The 21812-nt window shown below is 38.9% G+C and overlaps 1 protein-coding gene across 1 annotated transcript in view; it reads right to left on the reverse strand.

The window, feature by feature from the left end:
* The window catches only part of MRPL3 (mitochondrial ribosomal protein L3), a 67590-nt gene that overhangs the window by 31280 nt on the left and 14498 nt on the right, over positions 1-21812 (reverse strand). Inside the window, exons 5-7 of the mRNA XM_034760918.1 lie at positions 20162-20261; positions 16609-16669; positions 199-307 (exon numbers count right to left, since the gene is read on the reverse strand). Coding sequence (XP_034616809.1) covers positions 199-307; positions 16609-16669; positions 20162-20261 — 270 coding nt within the window. The remainder of the gene's footprint in view (positions 1-198; positions 308-16608; positions 16670-20161; positions 20262-21812) is intronic.

Here is a 21812-nt window from a genome sequence, read left to right on the forward strand (position 1 = left end):
TTTGCACCTTTCTCTGAAGCATCTGGTACTGTCAGACAGGACACTAGACTAGAAGGATAATTGGTCTGTTCTAGCATGTCTACATACTGTGAAATGGTTTGTTTTAAACACACAGCTCTCTCTCCTGCACTAAGTGTTGCTCCAAAGAATGGTGGTGAAGAGTATCTAAATTGAGATAAATGAAGTTCAACTACTTACAGTGTTGGATATTGCCCCAGGTCTTCTGTGTGTTTTAGTTTGGCCATGGGAGGCCGGCTGGCCTTTAAATCCCCATCTTTTCATGACTCCTTGAAATCCTTTACCAATTCTGAAAATAAACAAAGCCAAATTAAATTTGCTTTCAAATAGATTACCAAGCAAATAAAGATTCTGGCAACAGTAACTAGAGGTCCAGTAAGGCTCCTGAGCTTTCACCTTAAGTAAAGCTCGTCAATCAAAACATATTCTAAAGTCTTAATTGATTATATTACTTGCGCTGCTTTTGGGAGTAAGAGGCAGTGGAGGAGAGTTAGCTAGGCAAAAGATTAATTGCATCAACATACACTAAGATTTCTTGCTGTACTGGTCCTCATCTCAAAATACATCTCTACTTCAATAGAACGCTGTCCTCGGGAGCCAAAAAATCTTACCACGTTACAGGTGAAACCGTGTTATATTGAACTTGCTATGATCCACCGGAGTGCGCAGCCCCGCCCCCCCGGAGCACTGCTTTACTGCGTTATATCCGAATTCGTGTTATATCGGGTCGCGTTATATCGAGGTAGCGGTGTACTATAAATTATGTTGTCACCAATATTGAGTTTAGAAGCAGAAAGGAAGAAAAATCTAAACTTAACTCAAAAAGCTAAACTTTGCAACTCAAGCAAGAGACTGGAGGGGCTCAAGTGATGCTATGATGAGCCTTGCAGTGAACAAAACAACATTTTCTTTCCCAAACTACAAAACACTTATCACACAAAAATCAACTTTTGAAAATGTAGTTCTAAGCAACAACGAAAATACTTAAAAAATGTCTAAATGATGGAATATGGACTGATGCAAAAAAATATGGTCTAGAAATTAAATATTCCTTGTGGTCCTTTCCTTAATCTTCTCTAACCTGAATGATAATTTTACACACTTTGAAGTCCACATTTACACAGAGCTCAAAGATCATGTGGTCAAATTTCAAATGAAGTATCAATGCTTTTTACTAACGAGGAAACTAGAAGAATAGTAAAAGAATTGTTTAACCTGCAATATTTTACCATCCAGAAGCTTTTGGACCAAAAGGCTGCATCTTTTTAGCCTGAAAATATACACACTACCTCTTGTTTGATCAATAAAAAGGATCTCAATACAACCTTTAAGTGAAGAGGAGAACTGTTAAAGCTGCCTTCCCTCTTTACACAAACACTGACAACTTTTTACATTTTCCTCTAATGCTGTGGAATCCAGAGTTAAGACTAAATTCTGTGTTGATGATAAAATTTGTAAATGCTGTGTAGATTTAACATCTAATGTATGGCCAGATGAAGCAACTTAGCTACAGTCTGAATATAATTCACTTTATTCTTAAGTATAAAAATGTTCTGTCTAAATTTGACTTCTGCATTAAACAGGCACTTCTCTGAAAATAAAATCATATGCACTAAGTATATTTACTCCTCAATGTATTCCAATGATAATTTATATGACCTGAGGATGTCTGCAAGACAGAGGATAAAATTTCAATTATATTAACTTGAAAAAAAAAACATTAATAGATGTGCTCATTTAAATTTAGTCATTACAAGTACAGGCATGCACTATTCATAGCCTTCAGGGGGAAAAAAATCCAGCAGCTCACAATATTGTTTGGCAACAATCTACACAGTAACAGATTTTTTTATTATTGGTATAAGGATTTGCAAAAATTCACTGTTGAAACATAACTTAAGTAGACAACATAAAGTCATACTTGGCCCTGGTGGATGAAGATGTTTAAGCACATGCCTAATTTTAAGCATAAGAGTTGTTCCACTGAAGTCAATGGACTACTTATGTGCCTAAATTTAGGCACATGCTCCACCGAAGTGGGCCTTTAAAAGAGTGATTTTAACAATCTCACCAACCCTCTCTTTCCCCATCACAAACAAAGCAGCTACTCTGAGTTAAAATAATTTGGCTCAAGCAACGCTCTGTCAACCTCTGGAACTCCTTGCTAGAGGGTGCTGTGAAGGCCAATACTATAACAGGGTTTAAAAGGGAGCTAGATAGCCATTGATGGACCTATCTTCCATGAATCTATTAACCAGGATGGGAGGGAATGGTGTCCCTAGCCTCTGTTTGCCAGAAGCTGGGATTGGGTGACAGGGCATGGATCACTTGATAACCTGTCTGTTCATTCCCTCTGGGGCACCTGCCATTGGCCACTGTCAGAGGACAGGATACTGGGCTTGATGGACCTTTGATCTGACCCATTATCGCTGCTCTTATGTTCAATTTAACAATACATGATAACATGAAGCAGTACCCCTATTGGTAGTAATTATCAGTAGAGTAGTTAGATTTTTTTGTCAATCCTAACACTAGTATATGTCATGCTGCTATACTTTGTACAGTAGAAACATTTTCAATAAGCATTCAAAGATGGAAGTCAAAGCACACAGGAAATTTCCAGTTTAATTCAGGCAACTAAAAGAAGGAGGAGTATTACAGGTACAGGTTGAACCTCTCTAATCCAGCACTCCCTGGTCAGCACACAATCCAACATCTATCGTCTGGCATAGGCACTGACTCTGTGGGTGCTCTGGGGCTAGAGCACCCACAGGGAAAAATTAGTGGGTGCGGAGCATCCACCAGCTCCAAGATCCCACCTCTGTCCCCCTCGCCCTGCACCTCTCGTGCGCCAGCGGCCCCGGGCTTACCAACTCCTCCTCCTCCCTCCCAGCACTTCCAGAGTGCCACGAACATCTGATTTGCAACATTCAAGCTCCATGAGGAAGTGGGAGGACCTGGGGCTGGCGGCTGGGACCCCAGGCGAGGAGCCAGCAGCTGGGACCTAGGGTGGCATTGGGGCCCCCAGGCGGGGGGCTGGCGGCCAGGACCCCAGGTGGCAATGGGGTCCCCAGCTGGGGGGCCACACAGGGCGCAAAGCCTGGGGGTGCTGCAGCACCCCCTGGACCTAAACCTGCTGGCACTCTGCATTGACCTCCCATGGTTCGGCAAATTCTCTGGTTCGGCACCAGTCAGGTCCTGAGGGTGCTGGACTAGAGAGGTTTAACCTGTATTTAAAAAAACAGAACCCACTTTAAGAACAAAACAAAAGCCTATAATTCAGTTTTAGTTAAAATAAGAAATGAGTCTTGTCAGATGACATGAGACTGAGTCACCTGTTAAGCGATTTGATGTACAAGCCACCTGTATGATATAAAATCAGTTTATACACACAACTATCTATTGGTAAAAATTGGTGTTATTTAAAGACATTTCATATATAGCACTAAGAGTGACATATATTAAGACAAAGGGCTCACATGCCAGACCTACACTTGTCAACGCTTGTCTGAAAGTTCAGATTAAGTTGCTGCACATATAGGAACAGCCATCCAATCTGAATTTGCTGAAATTTTATAACATATATGGGGAGCAATGTTTGCAAATCAGAAAGAGATTTTTATATACATTTTATAGACTTTGCATTATAATAAACATATTACATTTTTTGGTATATCTACAAACACCGTGCTATAAAATGATAATGAAATTCAAAGATGGCTACGTTCAATTTAAATAAATGTTCTAAATCAAGCAGCTTTCAGTTAAAAGGTAGCTTGCACAAACCTATGTTTTCCTTTTCCCTTTCTGCTGTATAAAAAGCCCTGAAAGTGTTGCGTACATGTGGTGATGGTGGTATTGGGTTAATATATTTCCTGCAATTTTTTTTATTTTACAAATATCAGGACAATCAAGTCATATTCTCCCAGTTTTTGCTGGAAGACTAAGACCACAAGAGAACCGGAGGGCCCGCTTATCACTTAGTTTAATAGGTAGAGCATTGAAGCTTCCATGAAGAGATCCTTTCTCCCAACATTTTGCCAGGAGTGGTTTATTTTTTTTTAGAGCTAACTATATGCCCAGCAACGTGCAGTACACTCAAAAGGAGCATTTCTTGCCTGTAATAGTTTCTAATATAAAAGATTTACATCTATTCTAAAAAAGTTGTTAATAAAATATAGACAAGAAAATTTAACTGTGATTAAAAATCCCTTTCCCAACTTGTTTGCTCAATTTTCTCTCATTTGTTACCTGTGATGTCATAATCCTACTAGTTCAATTGTCCAGAGGTTTCTAAGAGAAAATGCGTAGATAAAAAAACCTTTCAGGTCTTGTATTTGTATGAGTATTTTTTATACACATGGTTTGGATGAGGGGAATTTCTGCTTAACTTTCTTGATATAAAAAAATCACAGCATTAAAACTAGTGAGAAAAATACTTATTACTGCAAACATTCATAGTTTAAATTATCTGTATTTTTCCCCTTTGGGTTGCCCTGTCTGAAGCACTTGAATCCAACAGTCAACTGGAGACTGTGGTTCAGTTTGATGAACCTTTTAATCTTGATCTACTCGTCAATATCCAGAATGCTCTTTCAGTTCACTGCCATGTTATAGCAGTGCTGGCATTTGAGCACTGGAAACAAATTGAATTGCACATTGATGTCAAATTAATTTGTATAATAATTCCAAAATCATAAAACTAGTCACAAACATGGAAAATGTCTTCAAAATCACAAAGCTCACATCATATACCATACATCGGAGAATTTTTTTTAAAGTTTACCACAGCAAGTTTCTATCTTAATTTATTATTGCAAGCAAAGCTAACTTCAGTATATAATTTTTAATATTTTTATCAGTTTGAATATTGCAGTTTATCTTTGTTCTGCAGCAATTGCAGAAGAATATCTGTGAATTTGTAACTTAAAAAAACAGAAGTGGGAATACGTGACTCACATGTATGTTCTGTAGAAATTCTATTCTTCTCTTTAAAATACATGATCTATTATTGGCAGTGTTTAAGTAGGCCACTTCTGACATCTCTAGCAGGAAGATGGACCTAGTAAATATCCAAACCCCAAAGCAACTAGGAGTCATGGTAAGTGAACAGTGACCACACAGAGAGATTGGGACATAATTCTTCAGCAGCAGAAATGTATTAATAGAAACCAAAATTCAACATCTGAAGAAACCAGTATCAAAGAAAATGGTCCTGCCAACTTTAATCAAGCAGCATAATCCCATGCGTCATGAAACTGAACATTCACCTCAAATATTTCATCCAGAAAGCCAATCGTTTAGACACGAACTATCTACTCTGCTGTAAACTGTACTTTCAAAAAGTAAAAATCAAAAAGCAATTTCACCAAGTGTATATATTTAAGGGGCAGCACTCCAGGAATAATCATGTATCCCAGTATGTACTAGAAGACTTGTTTCCAGCAAGTGCTGCTTGTAGTATGGGATAACGTTTCCCCATGTTTAATAATTTATGCAATGCAGTAGCATACCACGCTCATCTACCTTCTGCTCTCAGTTGTAATCCAATTGTTTCCTTCTGCATATATATTACTTTGAACAAATGCTCAAATTTTGCAGGACTGGGTCCCTTAATGAATTAACAGGAAACATGGACAGACTAAAGAATAGTGTTCTGATTAATCTTAAATTTCCAGAGTAATAAACTGGAATATGAAAGTATTCTTTATTCATGGAGGTCTGAAAAATCCTTCTCTTACACTGGCTAATGTATAGGAAATTCTTCTAGTTTCATAAGGGAGGCAATGTATGTGGTTAGTGCTTTGAAGTCTACCATGGCTCTTCCATCAGATCTTTCTGCACTGTGAAGAATGGAATGGAGACCTTTGAATTGCTTTACCAGAGCAACTTGCCCTATAGCCTTTCTGGACATAGTATTTTGATTTGCAAATTGCCTGTAATAATTATACAGAAGAAAAAGTTGCCTTTCATCTTGAAGTAAGTTTAAGCACTTATAAAGTACAATAATTTATTCTGTCAATTTACATGGTAGAAAAAGAACATTACACAGAGCAATGAATATTTTTTTCCTCAGTCACATTCATTTTCTTATGCTATTTTGTATTAGAGGTTTAACTGTCCATTTCCGTTTTAAAAATACAGAACAATTTAGATTTAGTATTATTTAAAGTAAGGGACTGTTACAATTGGTTTAAGTCAAACTTAGTATAAAGGACCTGTATAGGTACATCCATGCTCGTGGGGCCAATACACCTTGATCCTTTCTAGCAACATGAGACTGTTCTAATCTGAGCCCTTCTTGAATAGTGACTGCAATCTATACGAAACTGTGTGCTTCTCTGCTATGCACAAAATTGTTTTTTTATGAAACCTCTATATTTCTTTTTGCCACCTAAGAAGGATTTTAACCAATGGGCTGACCTTACGAGGTGCAGAGTGATTTGAAAGTCATGTGAGCTGAGGGTACTCAGCACCTCACAAGATCAGGTCCCATACTAGTAACTCAAGAAAAAGAAAAAAAAAATACTACAGCGATTAGAAAATTAGTAGGCTTTTAAGAGACATTCTTACTGATACTTTTAAGTAGATTAGTTACCTGGTTTTACATGTACTATATTCTAGTGAATGGAAGGGTCCTATAACCTAGAGCAGGGGTGGGCAAACTACAGCCCGCGGTACTGTCCTGCCTGGCCCCTGGCAGGGCTGTGAGCTCCTGGGGCAGCGCAGCTGCAGAGCCCGGCCTGACCCGGTGCTCTGTGCTGTGTGGTGGGCGGTGGCAGCAGTGTGGCCCGGCTGTAGCACCGCCAGCTACTGGTGCTCCAGGCAGCGGGGTGGAGGTGGGGGAGGGTTGGATAGAGGGCAGGGGAGTTCGGGCTGGTAATGGTCAAACCTGCCCCTTTTTAGGGTTTTGCTTTATTGGTAATTGGAGTTACCACTTGATTTATGGTTGACTCAAAGAACTTCTGCAAGGTCTTATATCCTGACTTCCCGTTACTGTATCTACTGAACAAGACCTAACCTCTCCAAACATTGTACACAATTTTAAACTGAATACAATTGTAGATTAATACAAACTCAAAGCAGGCATAAGAGGAGTATGATCCTGCAAGCTTGTACTCCTGGATATAATCCCATTAATTTTGAGGAAGGGTTTGCCAGATTGGGCTTTTAATTCGCACTTTCATACACAAATTAGCTATGAAAAATTAGTATATCCCCCCACTTTGAACGAATCAGGTTAAATGTATCACATCTGACATGATATATTTAGAAAATACATATTTGAAAGTAAACTCACTAGTGTGAAAAATAGCCAAATATTGTTTTACAAAGATTGATATGTTAAAGACAAAATACCTAGGATATAAATAATTTCCTAAAGATATTTCCCATCGCCATCACAAAATATAACCAATAAGTGCTTCCCATTCTGAAGAATGTGGTATTGGCTATCATTTCATACAGTACTAGTATAAATGGAGTTGCTAGAGAACATTCCTTTTATAAAATCCAAAATACATCACTTCACTCCTTTTCTATGGAATGAATTGACTACAACATGGTTATTTTCTTCAACATAACCTTTTCACACCAAAAGCTACTATTTGAAAACATGCTTACCCAAGTCCCATAAAATAGTCCTAGACAGCAAGAAGCATTCATTGGGGTTCAAAGCAAGGACCAATGTGGAGGTTAAATGAAATGAAAATGACGATAAGTAGAATTTAAAATAGAGTGTATAAAGATAGGTCTCCTGGTCTTACCTGAGGGAAAGCAGCTGTTCAAGTCAACCATATAATACTGTGTAATACCTCATTTTTCAGTTTTAATTTAAGCAAAATGTCAGCATGTAATGAGATGACTTATTTAGAATAAAGAATCCTATTTAAAACTACCACTTAGCTTGTGGCAAATATGTCATACCTAACAGATCTAAAATAATGCTTGCTGTGGCATTTTGGGGATAAAAAATTATTTTAATGTTGTAAAGAAACAAAATCTCAGTTGTTTAGTCAAATATTTTAGAAATGCACAATGTATTTTTAGGCTTGAGTAACACCTATCTTAAGAAAACTGAAACACGGTGTTAAAATATATCGGTGAGTCTAGACTCTTATTTTGCTACCAAGTATTTCGAAAAAACAAGAATGCTGGTTTTTGTTTTGTTTTTTTGGTAAGAGCCAAAATCCCTGGTGTGTCAATGGTCATGCCTTTCCAAATACTCATTAAATGGAAGTACACCTCTACCTCGATATAACACTGTCCTCGGGAGCCAAAAAAAAATCTTACCGCGTTATAGGTGAAACCGCATTATATCGAACTTGCTTTGATCCACCGGAGCGCGCAGCCCCTCCTCCCCGGAGCACTGCTTTACCGCGTTATATCTGAATTTGTGTTATATCAGGTGGCATTATATCGGGGTAGAGGTGTAGCAGCAAAGTATAATAGAGCACAGCATGTGTCCAAATGGTAATAAGAGCACCTTTCCTGGACCGTCTGCTTCAAAGCATGTTGGGATTAAACAATACCATGCTTCAGGCCAGAAACATTCTGCAGGTTACAGCGGACATCAAAATTATCATTAAATAAAACCTTTACACTTTTCTTGCATGTAAAAAGAAGTTCAAAATTGAAATGTGATGCTCAAAACCGAAGTTATGTTTTTCCCTCAACTAAGTGTGTGTGTTCTCTTTCCAAGGCATTTTCATAAGTGCTACTGAATTCTGGTTCCCAGTTCCACTGAAGTCTATTATGAAAAAGAATTTTTAAACTATACCATAAACTTTATGCTGGATTAAACACAGATATGATCACATTCAAAAATGCAAGCGACTACCAATTGACAATAATCACTGATTTTGTAAAACAGAGCATTTTACCACATTAAACAACAAACAAGACAAACAAAGAAAAGGGAAAACACTCACATACAAAAGCACCTGAGCATGTGACTTTACCACACCAGCAAGACACGTAACAAGAAGTGTTACTATAGAAAGATCACCTATCAACTTCAACTCCTATTTTCATCTCCAAAATGCCCTTCTATGGTAATGTACCTTTATTAGGCCTACCTCTGCTTTCATTTAGCAATATAAGCATCCAGTGTTAAATCATATTTAAAAATCGAAAAAGCATTCTTTGAAAAACAAAACATTAGAAAGCAAAAAAAAAAAAAAACCCCACAATCACAAATTATTCTGTTTTTCTTGCCTTCTGAAGCAAAGTATGCCTAAATTTTACATGTCTTGGTCATTTAAACCTATCTAAAATGAAATGCAAGAAGATAATGAAATGTAAGATTCACTTTTTTAGCTGTTTCCTCAAAAAAGCAACAACTTTCTGCTGTCAAAGTTAAGAGAAAAAATGAATAATGGCAAATCTGTTTTTCTTTAAAAACCAGCCACTGTAAAACTAATATTTTTAAAAACATGTAACCACCTCATCTCATATACCTGATGAATTTGGAATTAGGTTTTTGAAGGAAAACAATTCTCTATTCACTGAAGTAACTAACAAACTTCTAAGAGCATTTCCAGCAGTTTTGAAAGTTACAAATGAGTTCAGACTATATATTACTTCATGGATCAGATCTCCGTGAAATAGTGCAGAGCCAAGTGCAAAGCTTTTTGATTGCTTTTTATTATTTTTCTTCTTGACTAAGATGGAAAGTAAGATTGCACCCTTGCAATAAATGCTTTTCAGGTTAACTCCAAAACAAAGAGCTTTTTAGGAAAAGAAAAATAAGGTTTATCAAGAATTGTTAGACGTCAGAGTGCACTAAACTAGTAATTTTAACATACTGAATTTTCAATATCGTCTCACAAAGGCTTATTTTTTAGTATAACTTGATTAGGGGATGAGAGTGTGTAAAGATTCACTGTAATACTGCATACAACTCATTCTGTTTGTGAGATTAAATTTAAAGAATTATATTCTACAATGTTCTTTAAACATCTAGATGAAAGGAACCCATTTCTCTAAAAGAAATCTAACACATTATACATAGTAGCAGCACTATGGTTACACATCTAATCCAGAGACCCTGAATTTTGGTACTTCAATTATGGTGTATTTTGCTGTAATCTGGAAGAATGCATTACGGTAAGAATGCTAATGGCTTTCCACCAGCTATAAAATACAATTGTATCTGCCACAACTGCACTATACTTAGGAAATATTTCTTTAATATTGGATTTAAGACTCTAGAGCCCTTAAAAGTGTTGTGCATGAAGCTCTGTGAACATAAAAATACATTTTTAAAAGCGAGTTTACATTTATTGGCAAAGCTAGTGAATTCTAAGGAATTATTGGCTTTAAGTTTATAATGGCATTAGCTGGATGAGAGACAAATGCTCCAAAAATAGCTAAGGACAACTGCCACTGTCATTTTTCATCACTTTCAATTCACAAACTATCAAAATACTCAAAATGTATGAAATTACCTTTTGGGCCTCTTTGAACTTTGGTAATGTAGAAACAACCTCTGAGAAGGACTGAGGATCTAAAACCTATGGGTTTTCTTAAGTTATGCAAGAAGAGCGAAAAATACTGTGTAGAAAAGAAGTCATGATAAAGAACAAGGCGGATGGAATATATACAGAGAGTGTGTGGAAGGTGGGAGCTGAGCATGAGAGAACAGAAGTCCCAGTCACAGGAATAATAGCAAACTACACAGTTCAACAACCAAAAAGCAGAGTAGACTCAGCAACCCCATTCATTATGTTACTGGGAAGGGAAGTATGCCATTCCATCCCCTTACACAAGGGGTAGGCAAACTTTTTGGCCCAAGGGCCACATTGGGGTTGCAAAACTGTATGGAGGGCTGGGTAGGGAAGGCTGTGCCTCCCCAAACAGCCCCCTCCCACTTCCCCCCCCCTTGACCCCCCCCCCCCCCCCCATCCAACCACCCCCTGCTCCCTGTCCCCTGACTGCCTCCCGGGATCCCTCGCCCCTTCTCCAACCCCACCCCCGCCTCAGTCCCGGCCCCCTTACCATGCCGCTCAGAGCGGCATGTCTAGCAGCCGTGCCGCCAGGCCAGAGCTAGACACGCTGCCGCTCTGCTCAGTAGGAGCTCACAGCCCTGCCGCCCAGAGCGCTGCCCACGTGGGGGAGGGACCAGGGGCTAGCCTCCCCAGCCGGGAGCTCAAGGACCAGGCAGGATGGTCCTGTGGGCCGGATGGGGCCCGGGGGTCGTAGTTTGCCCACCTCTGTCTTGCACAGATACTTGAGTTCGTGAAAAATGTCATATCAGTGAACTGAAGCAGTGACACATTATGACCTATTCGCTGAAAGAGTAGTATTTTCTATAGTAGTGTATAGCAGCATTTTGTGGGAGACAAGAGAATGAGAAAGCGAGTTTAATCAATAGGTCTTCCACAGTCAGGAGAGAATCACTGCCGTTCTAAACCCTTCGTTGCAGGCATATTTTTAATGACAAATACATAAAGTAGTTGTAAACTACTATAAAGTAGAACTTTCTGTATACCCAGGCAGCATTTCCAATCACAACCCATGGACTATCTCATGCTGAAAGCATGGGACAGGAAGCATTACAACTCATTAGTTACCAGCATCTCCAAAACTCTTTCAATGTTCACAGCGATTGAAGATCAGTATTATCATTATTTGTATTACCATAGTGCCTAGGAGCCCAAGACCCCATTATGCTAGGTGTTGTACACAAACAGAGCAAAAAGACAGTCTCTGCCCCAAAGGGTTTACACTAAGTAGAAGACAAGAGATAACAGATGGATACAGATCAATGAGGAAGTACAAATAAACAATGAGAAAATATTAGTCAACATGACAGACAGTGGTCTCTGCTCACTAACAGGTAGTGTTGTATTGTTAAAGCTAATCCACACAAAATTGGAAGTGGGCCTAGCCACTTCACAGTTATAAATCCCATAGAACCATGTTTGATGCAACTGGGTTCTGATGGACATCTGACCTAGTTAAAGCAAACTAAAGTTTTGTATTAGTTAAAGCTAATAGTTCTTCCCATGACAAATGGTTTGCCTACCCACTACTATATAGCTCAAGTGTATCTGTATCAATGCATTCTGTCTAAACAGCTAGTGGCAGCCCAAAACATTGTGGGCATTTTTCAAGGAATCTCCTTGCCCCCAACAGCTCAAAGATTTCTGGGATTTTTTTTATACCATCACTCACTGAGCATTGCACTTATTAATGACTGCATCCATTAAAAAGGCTTAGAATGAAACTAAAAAGATGGGAACATAAGTGTTTTGGAGGCAATGTTAGATGACACTGAATGGAAGCAAGTAAAGGGCACAAAGGGGAAACTGAATGTATTCAAAGATAATGTAATGTTTGCCAAGGGGTCATGAGGCAATCTAATGCTAAATATAGAATTACAGAAAAGAAGCCAATGTAGATTAGCAAAACACACACAAAAAGAGGTACAGGTAAAAAGAGGTACAGGAAGAAATTTATAACACATCAGATACAGAGGAGCACTGGAAAGATTACAAATCACATTGAGAGCAAAACATGATAAGAAAACCTAAAGTTAATAATGAGAATTAAGAATTTAAGAGTAATTCCTATATTAAGAGCTGCATATATAGGTTATATGGATCAGACTACCAAAAGCAGCATTAGGAATAACTAATTTAGCTATCTGGTTTTAAAAATTATCAGGCAAATAACTGGAGAGAAAAGATATTCTAGATTACAACTCTTAACTCAAAAGATGGGGTGGATCAGCCACACAGACTGAAAGAGGCCAGGAAACCAGTTCTATATTTAGTTTCCCAGTTAATTCTAAATAGCATCTAGCAAGCTATATCGGTAAATTATATATGATCTTTAACACGCTCTCACTCCACAAGGAAACTTTTCATATATCTTGATTTTTTTTTTTAAATATCGCTGACATCTATTTCATAGAACACCTTAATTATTAGATAGCACCTTTGTTGTACACCTCTACCCTGATATAACGCGACCCGATATAACACGAATTCGGATACAACACGGTAGAGCAGTGCTCTGGGTGGGGCGGGGCTGCGCACTCCGGTGGATCAAAGCAAGTTCGATATAATGCGGTTTCACCTATAACGCGGTAAGATTTTTTGGATCCCGAGGACAGTATTATATCGAGGTAGAGGTGTACCTGGAAATGTACAGACATAGCTCCTGCCCCGGGAGCCTTCCTATCTAGACATTTAGGATGACCCTTTAGCTTCTGAGAAATTATTTTTAATTTATAAAAAAAAAGCAAAGCACTCAGGGGCTTTTTTTGAAGTGTTCTAAAAACAATTATCACCTATGTTTAATTAAGGTACTAATGATACAGTGCTTTGCAAACAAGCTGCTTTGTTAATAGGACTAGTCTTCCAAGATAGATAGAAAGGTGATTTTAATATGCTGCCACGTCCCACAAACATAACAGACGCAAGGATTTACTTTCCTATTTCTACCAAAAAATAGATTTTAATTGATACCTCACCTACTCTGGTCTGAAAGATTGGACAGTCTAAGAGATTTTTCTACATATATTGTCCAAGATTGATACGGTTTCTGGATGTTATAGGTATTGAACTTTGATATTGATATATATATAATTTTTTTTTTTTTTAAAGACCTTCGTTTCCAAAGCTGGTATCTACCCCCACATACACACGGTCCATCCCAGAACATTACACTTTTCTGGGGATTTTTTCTAACAAACAAAAATAAAGGCTTGTTTACACAGGAAAATTGACCGCCATAGCTATAATGGAATAAGATATGCTGGTATAGCTATGCAAGAATAATTCCCAAACGAAGTTACTTATTTCAGAGTAGAATAACTCTGCACAGGGAGTTATTCTAATATAGCTATAGCTTATTCCACTGCAGCTATCCCAGTCCATTTCCCCATGTAGACACCCCATAATGCTTTGTATTTTCAAAGCACTGAACAAAATATTAGCCAATTAAATCTCTCACTCTTATGGAAGCAGTTAGGGATTTCCAGTTCACAAAAGGGGAGTAGAGACAGGGCCTGCTTGGGAGTACATCATGACACAAATGCACTTTATTGAAATAAGGAGATTGGAATCCCCAAATTGTCTAGACCAGTGGATATTATGCATGTCTCAGAAAGGATAAAACTGATTTTTGGTGGCAAAATGCACCTCTATCATTTGAACCATAAACTAGTATTCACAGTGGTGTGAGAATAAACCATTCCTCCCATCATACAAGGAAAGGTATAGCGATGCTTGTTAGCAGAGAAGAAAGGCTGGGATGTGGAAAAAAATTTAACAGACCACATACTGTAGGTGTCTGGCAGCCGTGTTGCTCCCACACACCGCATGTTTATTCAAAATGCCGCTGCTGGGGTCATTTCCTGACTTGCCATTCTGACCACATTAACCCTCTCTTTTTGCATCCCTCCACTGGCTCTCCCTCCTCCACCAAATCAATCACAAGCTCTGTGTTTTTGCATTAAAGGCCCTTGACTCTTTATCCCCATCCTCTATATCAGATATATTAAGTTACTGAACACTATCTTCACTCTGCTAGTGATGGCAGCCTTGATTGCCTGCTTATGGGCTTCTTTCTCCAGTACCTCTGAATTTTATCCCATCTGTTTCACATGCATGGGGAAAACTCCCCATAAATTACTGTAAACCTCCACCTTATCCTCTACAAAAACTACCTCTCTGCCCTGATGCTGACAAATTATTCAGGTCTGACATTGGCTAGAAAAGTGATGATTGCAGTTTTTCCGCTAAACATCCTTCTAGCCCACCCTTCAGCCAGTGTGTCTGTTTCATCCAATTGTTATATCCCATCTGTCACGTCAATTGTGAGCACTCTCAGGCAGAAACTGTTGTCTTTGTTACATATCTGAATAGTGCCTACAACAGGCTCCCACTCCATAATTGAGAGTCCTAGGAAATAATGTAGTACAAATAAAATATCTTCCTAAATAGCGCTCCACCTGCCCCTCATATAATATGGTAATATCAGAGCACCTATGCTGAATGGTATGCTTTGGCACACACTCTAGCAATATGGTGATATGGAAGAAAAGTGCTAAATCAACAAAAATAAGTGTTAAAAATAGTCATTTGTTCCAACTAAAATAGCCCTCCTTCATGTTTAGGTATGGCGAAATGACATCTACATTTATTTAATAAAAACAGAATGGTGAAATCAGTAAATATTGATTGTGATTAACAATGCAATTCACCTGTTTATATTTCAGTAACTAGAAAATGGCCATTATAAGCCTAATTTTCACCACTTTTTTTTAACTTCACCAATTCCTTGAAATTTCTCACAAATGCTTCGCTGCCAAAAAAGTTATTTGACACTGGAGTGTAGTTTTTTTGTTTGTTTTTTTAAAATAGGGGAAATTCGGGCAAAAATTTTGAGAAACTTGGGGGGGTGGGGAGGGGAAAATTGAACAGATGGTAATTATTTGAAACGTATCTCAAAAAAATAGGTGAAGTAAAAACACTAAGTTTAGCTTAGTTTATTTGTTTTTTCTGAACAAGGAGTGGTTCCTTTTAATATTTTTTGGAAATCCTGGATTTGGGACTCTAGATTTGGTTCTATAGAACAATTCATGCCAAATTTTACTAACCTACAATTGCTATGGAGGAGAGTATTAAGAACGTCTGCAACTGAACCATGACACAAGAAATGGTGCCACCTCGTAGGGCTTGTCTACACTACCCACCAGACTGGTGGGCAGGGATCAATCCAGCAGACGTCGATTTATCGCATCTAGTATAGACGCGATAAATCGACTGCTGAGCGCTCCCCCGTCGACTCCAGTACTCCACCAGAATCGCAAGCGGAGTCGACGGGAGAGCGTCAGCTGTCAACTAACCGCAGTGAAGACACCGTGATAAATAGATCTAAGTACGTCGACTTCAGCTACGCTATTCACATAGCTGAAGTTGCGTATCTTAGATCGACCCCACGCGGTAGTGTAGACAAGCCCATATAAAAGATTTACATTGGTATTTATATCATGCATATCCATTCTTTTTTGTCCCTCCTCTCACGCCTCCTCTCTCTTGCAATGTTTTTGTAAGACTCCTCTTCTGCCTTTCCCAACTTGAAACAATTTCCTACCTAAAGTGTTTTTCCCATTGATAAACTTTCATTAACATCTTTTTCCTTAGCAAGTTACTTATCAGAAGATAGCAGCAGCCTTTAGTCATACAACAAGATCCTCTGGCCTCACTTTATACTGCTGTTGACTATAAGAATTAGAAAATCTACATGGGAATTTGGCAAGCGTTGTGAAGCACTGCAAACAATTTAAATTCAGCCTAACTCATACCCACAACTATCCTTGACCCAAACTCAGGAGAGAACCTTACACTGGAATGCCAACCATCTTTAACACTAACAGTGAGACACACTCATTACACTGTACCATATTAATGAATGCATCCCGCACACAACCCCAGATTATTCTACAATTCATGTGTTTTTTTTCAATCTACCTTTGCCAACAATTAATGTTAGGACAAAAGAGAAAAGAAAAATAAATGACAAATATCTGAAAGGTAAATACATTAAATATATTAAAAAAAAAAGTTAGGAACCTACGTTTTGGCAGTGACATCCACAAACTGCCCTGGACGGAAGTGAGCTGCATACAGAGGAGTACCTTAAAAAGGAGGAAAAATATACCATTGAATTAAGTGCTGAAACGTGAACCATTATCCTGTCAGCATCCACAGTTGTTAAAAATAATTTTAAAAAGGAAATCTTTTTTATTTAAATCCTGATGCTTTAAAAAAAATTTAATTTATGTATAATTACTTTATTTTCATCCCATTTTAGAGTCTTAAATTGCTAAATTGGTTGTTTTGTACTTGTTTCTTTAGTCTCCCAATTATTAATACAATTTACCTAGAGATTTTTACAACTAAAAAGTTTCACTTAAGATACTCATCTACACTGAAAAAGGCAAATCAAGGATACTTAATATCTTTATTAAGAGAATACAATAAGCTCAAACACAAAATAGACATGCAAATACCCTGTGCTAAGTTTGTAGCAGTTACATTTTCAGATCCCTTGAGACTGATTTTTTGCTCTTATTTTTGAAATTTTTGGGCTGTGTGTATAAAAAAAAGTTCTAAGTAACTTTGTTAATGTATTATACAACTAAATAATTTTTCAGTGTTAACAGTGAAGCAATTTATTTTGATGTGACAAAGATTATATGACACGAAGAAAAGTTTTTAATGAAAGTACAATTTTAGCCCCTTGTTCTGCAAACACAATGCATGTGCTTAAAATTAAATTCATGAGTAGTCCTATTAAAGCAAATGGGACTATTCATGCAAGTAAAATTACTTATCTGCTTAACTGCTTGCAGTATCAGTGCGTTAGTTTTCAATTTTTTGTTTATAGCAGTCCTGTAAAATTAAAAAACAACATACCCTAATAATAGTGGCATTTAAAAAGAAGCTTTGATAATTTAGTTCTTTGTAAAACTAATTGAGAATTTAATTTATAAATCCTCAACTTGATTTAAATCAATTTAAAAACAAAATCAAGTAATTTAGATCACTCCACTCTATCAATGTCAGATTTGTCAGTTAATGCAGTTAGTGATGATGTGAGCCTCTACTAAATCACCAAGCAGAAAAATATCAACATCTAGTATAAATAAATAATGAAGTGTGTATAAGTGTACTAGCCCCAACAAAAAGAGAGACAGACAGCCCAGGGCAAACAATTGAGATGAGGAAAGATGGAGAATGCCGCAGTAATGTTTGTAGTACATATTTAGGACTTTAAAAGCTCCCAACTTTCAGCCTTTGCTTCAATTATCAGACCACACTTTTTCCATATGCCATGCTGGATACTACTAATGAGTAGCCGCAATAAAGTCTAAGATCTGTTTGTAAACTCTCTCTCTACTGGCTACCAAAGAAGTCATAATATTTTAAATAGACCATTAGGACCCTGTTTTATTAAAACTAATGATTAATAAATTAATAAAATGCCTGAAGCAAAATTATGTTGGTAAAAGCTTGTAATATAAACAACCCAAATTCACATACTAATATATCCTGAAAAATTTAAAAAACAATTTTTATGAAGGTTAAACATCCAAATCTTCTGGTTACAAGACATAATTCTCAATGGAAACCAATGCTCCATTTTGCTGAATCCTTTCTGCCTCAAATAGTCTGAAACAATGGCATTTCAAGAGGTACCTAATTCGTCTCAACCAGGGAAGCACAGAGAAGACTGAAACCTCTTAAACGGCAACTTTTCCAACCTCCTGCAAAACATCACTTATAAGAGTGCCAAAAGTCCTTTTGGGAAGTGTATTCACATTCATTTTTAACACCGATTTGCATTGTAGCTAGTTTGAATTAAACAACTTTTCCAAGGGGTGGAACTGATTTGCTACGAAAACGAGAAATGGCGAAAGACGACAATTTCTTTCTCCACCCACAGAAAACAAAGGCCATTTTCTATTTTCCTTCTTTTCAGAAATTTGATTTGGTCCCAGTGATAGAGGGGGAAAAATGATTTTTTAAATTCATTTTCATACCTACAAATCAATCGCACCTTAATGTAGGCTGACCAAATAGCAAGTGTGAAAAATCGGGACAGGGGGTGGGAGGTAACAGGAGCATATATAAGAAAAAGCCCCAAATATAGGGACTGTCCCTATAAAATCGGGACATCTGGTCACCCTCCCTTAATGTCTTCTGTTTCTGTAAGTCTAAACTAGCGGTCGGCAACCTTTCAGACGTGGTGCACCGAGTCTTCATTTACTTATTTTAATTTAAGGTTTCGAGTGCCAATAATACATTTTAACATTTTTTAGAAGGTCCCTCTCTCTCTCTAAGTCTATATATAATATAACTAAACTATTGTTGTATGTAAAGTAAACAAGGTTTTCAAAATGTTTAAGAAGCTTCATTTAAAATTAAATTAAAATGCTGATCTTAAGCCGCCGACCTGCTCAGCCCGCTGCCAGCCTGGGGTTCTGTTCACCTAGGCCGGCAGCCAGCTGAGAGGGGCCGGCAGCTGGGACCCCAGCTGGCAAGGGGGTGGCAGCCAGAACCCCGGGCCGGCAGCCAGAACCCCAGACCGGCAGCAGGCTGAGCAGGGCCATGGGCCAGGACCCCAGACCGGCGGCGGGCTGAGCAGGGCCGGCACCCCAGACCAGCAGTGGGCCGAGTGGCTCAGCCCGCTGCCGGTCTGGGGTTCCATCCACTGGGTCCTGGCTGCCGGCCCCGCTCAGCCCGCTGCCGGTCTGGGGTTTAGGCTGCCAGGCCCTTGCCAGCTGGGGTCCCAGCCACCAGCCCCGCTCAGCCCGCTGTCAACCTGGTGCTCAGGGTTGGGGGTGGGGATATGGAGAGTGCAGGAGTCAGGGCAGGGGGTGTGGGGAGTGCAGGAGTCAGAGGAGGGGGCATGGGGGGGCTGGGTATGTGTGGGGAATGCAGGAGTCAAGGCAGGGGGTGTTGGGTGGCTGGGTATGTGTGGATGGTGCAGGAATAAGGGATGGGGTTGTGGGGGGGGATACAGGGGGCTGGGGTGCAAGGGTCAGGGCAGAGGGGGGCTGGGATCAGGGGGGTGCTCCCAGCCCCCTACGCCCTGAGCGGCTCACGGCAGGGGGCTGGAGGGATACGCCCCGCTCCTAGCCTCCTTCCTCCTGCCTCTTCTCCGCCTCCTTACCGGTCTGAGCAGCGAGGGCGTTGGGGCTGCTATTCTCCCCTCCCTTGCAAGGGCGATCGGCGGCAGGGAGGGAGAGGAGGCGGGACTCGACAGCACGCTGGGGGAAGAGACAGGGGAGAGGGAAGCCTGGCTGCCGGCAGAGCCTGCCGTACAGCAGCAGCCGGCAGGACCAAGCTTGCTTCTACCCCCGCCAGAGAGAGCAGTAGGCGGGGGCAGAGAAGAGCGGGCTGGGTTGGGCAGGATTTTTAATGGCACACTGCTGCCCGCCGGGGTCCGGCTCAGCCCGCTGCCGGGGTTCGGCAGCGGGCTGAGCGGGACTCCAGCAGGCAGCAGCGTGGCATTAAAAATCATCTCGCATGCCGTCTTTGGCACTCGTGCCATAGGTTGCCGACCCCTGGTCTAAACCAAGCGTAAGTCATACATGTAATGTATTCCAGCTCAAAAAGATTACCTGGCTTAATTATAGCATTATCTGACACCTTAAATATTGTAGTTTTCTGCTTTGGTGGTACTCCTGCTTCTCTGAAAACCTCCATTGCAGACTCTGGTTTCTGAAAGAAAGAGCACCCGTAAAAACAAGTGAACTTAAATTATAAATTCATTATAAATTCAGTGAACATCAGAAAAATGTTTACAACTGTTAACACTACTTAAAAAACAAATGCCATATTGTATTTTTACTTTCAAGAAAGACTTTTAACTTTATATTAAATTACTGTAGCATAATTGCTTCATGAACTTTCTATTTTCCATTGTTGGATCTCATTTGACCCATCAATCTCATCATATGATCACTGCACATTGAGACTGTGTCACTAACACCAAGGGATCTGTACAAACTTCCAGAGCTAGGACGGAGAAGCCAGTCATCACTTTTTTCATGTACACAAATGTTTATTAGTGCTTTTTAAATTTGTATTTATAATACATTTTCACTAACCGTAGAGTAATTTCAAGTCTAATCTTTATTTCAGATGTCATTATAAATGCACATTTGTACTAATGACACACCTTGTGGCACTGTAAAAAGGTATGCAGTTTAATAGACTGTAAACTCTTCAGGGCAGGGACATAATCTAAGGCCCTGATCTTGCAGGGACTTCTTGAAATACTTAACTTTATAAAAGTCAGTAGTTCCACTGAAGCAAATGGGGCTTCACACAGCACAAGGATCCACTGCATAGTCAGAGTTTGAACAGCAGAAAACCCCAAGAACATTTATTTTTTATTTAAAATAGACCTCTCTCATTTAAATGACAATCTTTGGCTACAAATGAGAGCTTTTTATTTTATCAGACACATCAGCAGCTGCCTTTTAGAAACATTATAGTACTGAAAGAGAACCAGCCAAATGGAAACCATGTGTATGAAAACTGAAGTTGTATACAGTGGCTCAGCTGAGATTTTCCTTCAAATGAAACCTCCTAGAAAGCAATTTAAACAACTGACAGCAGTGTCACACTTGGATAATTCCATCTGTGAGGGGGTCACTTTTAAAAAGTTCTCTGAAATTATTCTTTTCCCAATAAAAACACTTCTCTGAACTTTCAGACGAATTGATCTGGACACCCCTTAAGGCTGTTTAGCTTCATTTGAAAAAATCAGCATATTTCCCATGATTTTATTAATAACTATATGTAAATACATTTTATAAGAACAGCAAAAAACATATTATGTTTGGTTAGAAACCAATCGATAAAATTCCTTTGATTTCTAATTGATTAGTGGCCAACAAAACAAAAACACCTTTATGAAAAAGTCCATCCTCCACTCAAGTAGGAATGCTGATATAGGGTTCAGCAGTTCACTATTTTTTAAAAATGATTTGCTGACTTGCATTCATATAGTAAAACATTTTAAACAAAAGATTTTTAAAATAATCATGAGTAATCTACTTATTTATTTTCCAAAGCTGGTTGTATTATTGGTCTGATGACTGATCACATGTATACTGTACTACAGTGCACGCAGAAGTGAAAAATAAAATAGGTATCTCCTTTATCAGATGTATTTAAGTAAGCCTTGATTTAGATTATAATTTTACTTTCCATTTGTTTAGCTGACCAGAAACTGAATGCTTAACAGTATATTCAAAATGGGCT

The sequence above is a fragment of the Trachemys scripta genome, chromosome 2 (assembly GCF_013100865.1).
Source record: "Trachemys scripta elegans isolate TJP31775 chromosome 2, CAS_Tse_1.0, whole genome shotgun sequence".
In the NCBI taxonomy this organism is placed as follows: Eukaryota; Metazoa; Chordata; order Testudines; family Emydidae; genus Trachemys; species Trachemys scripta.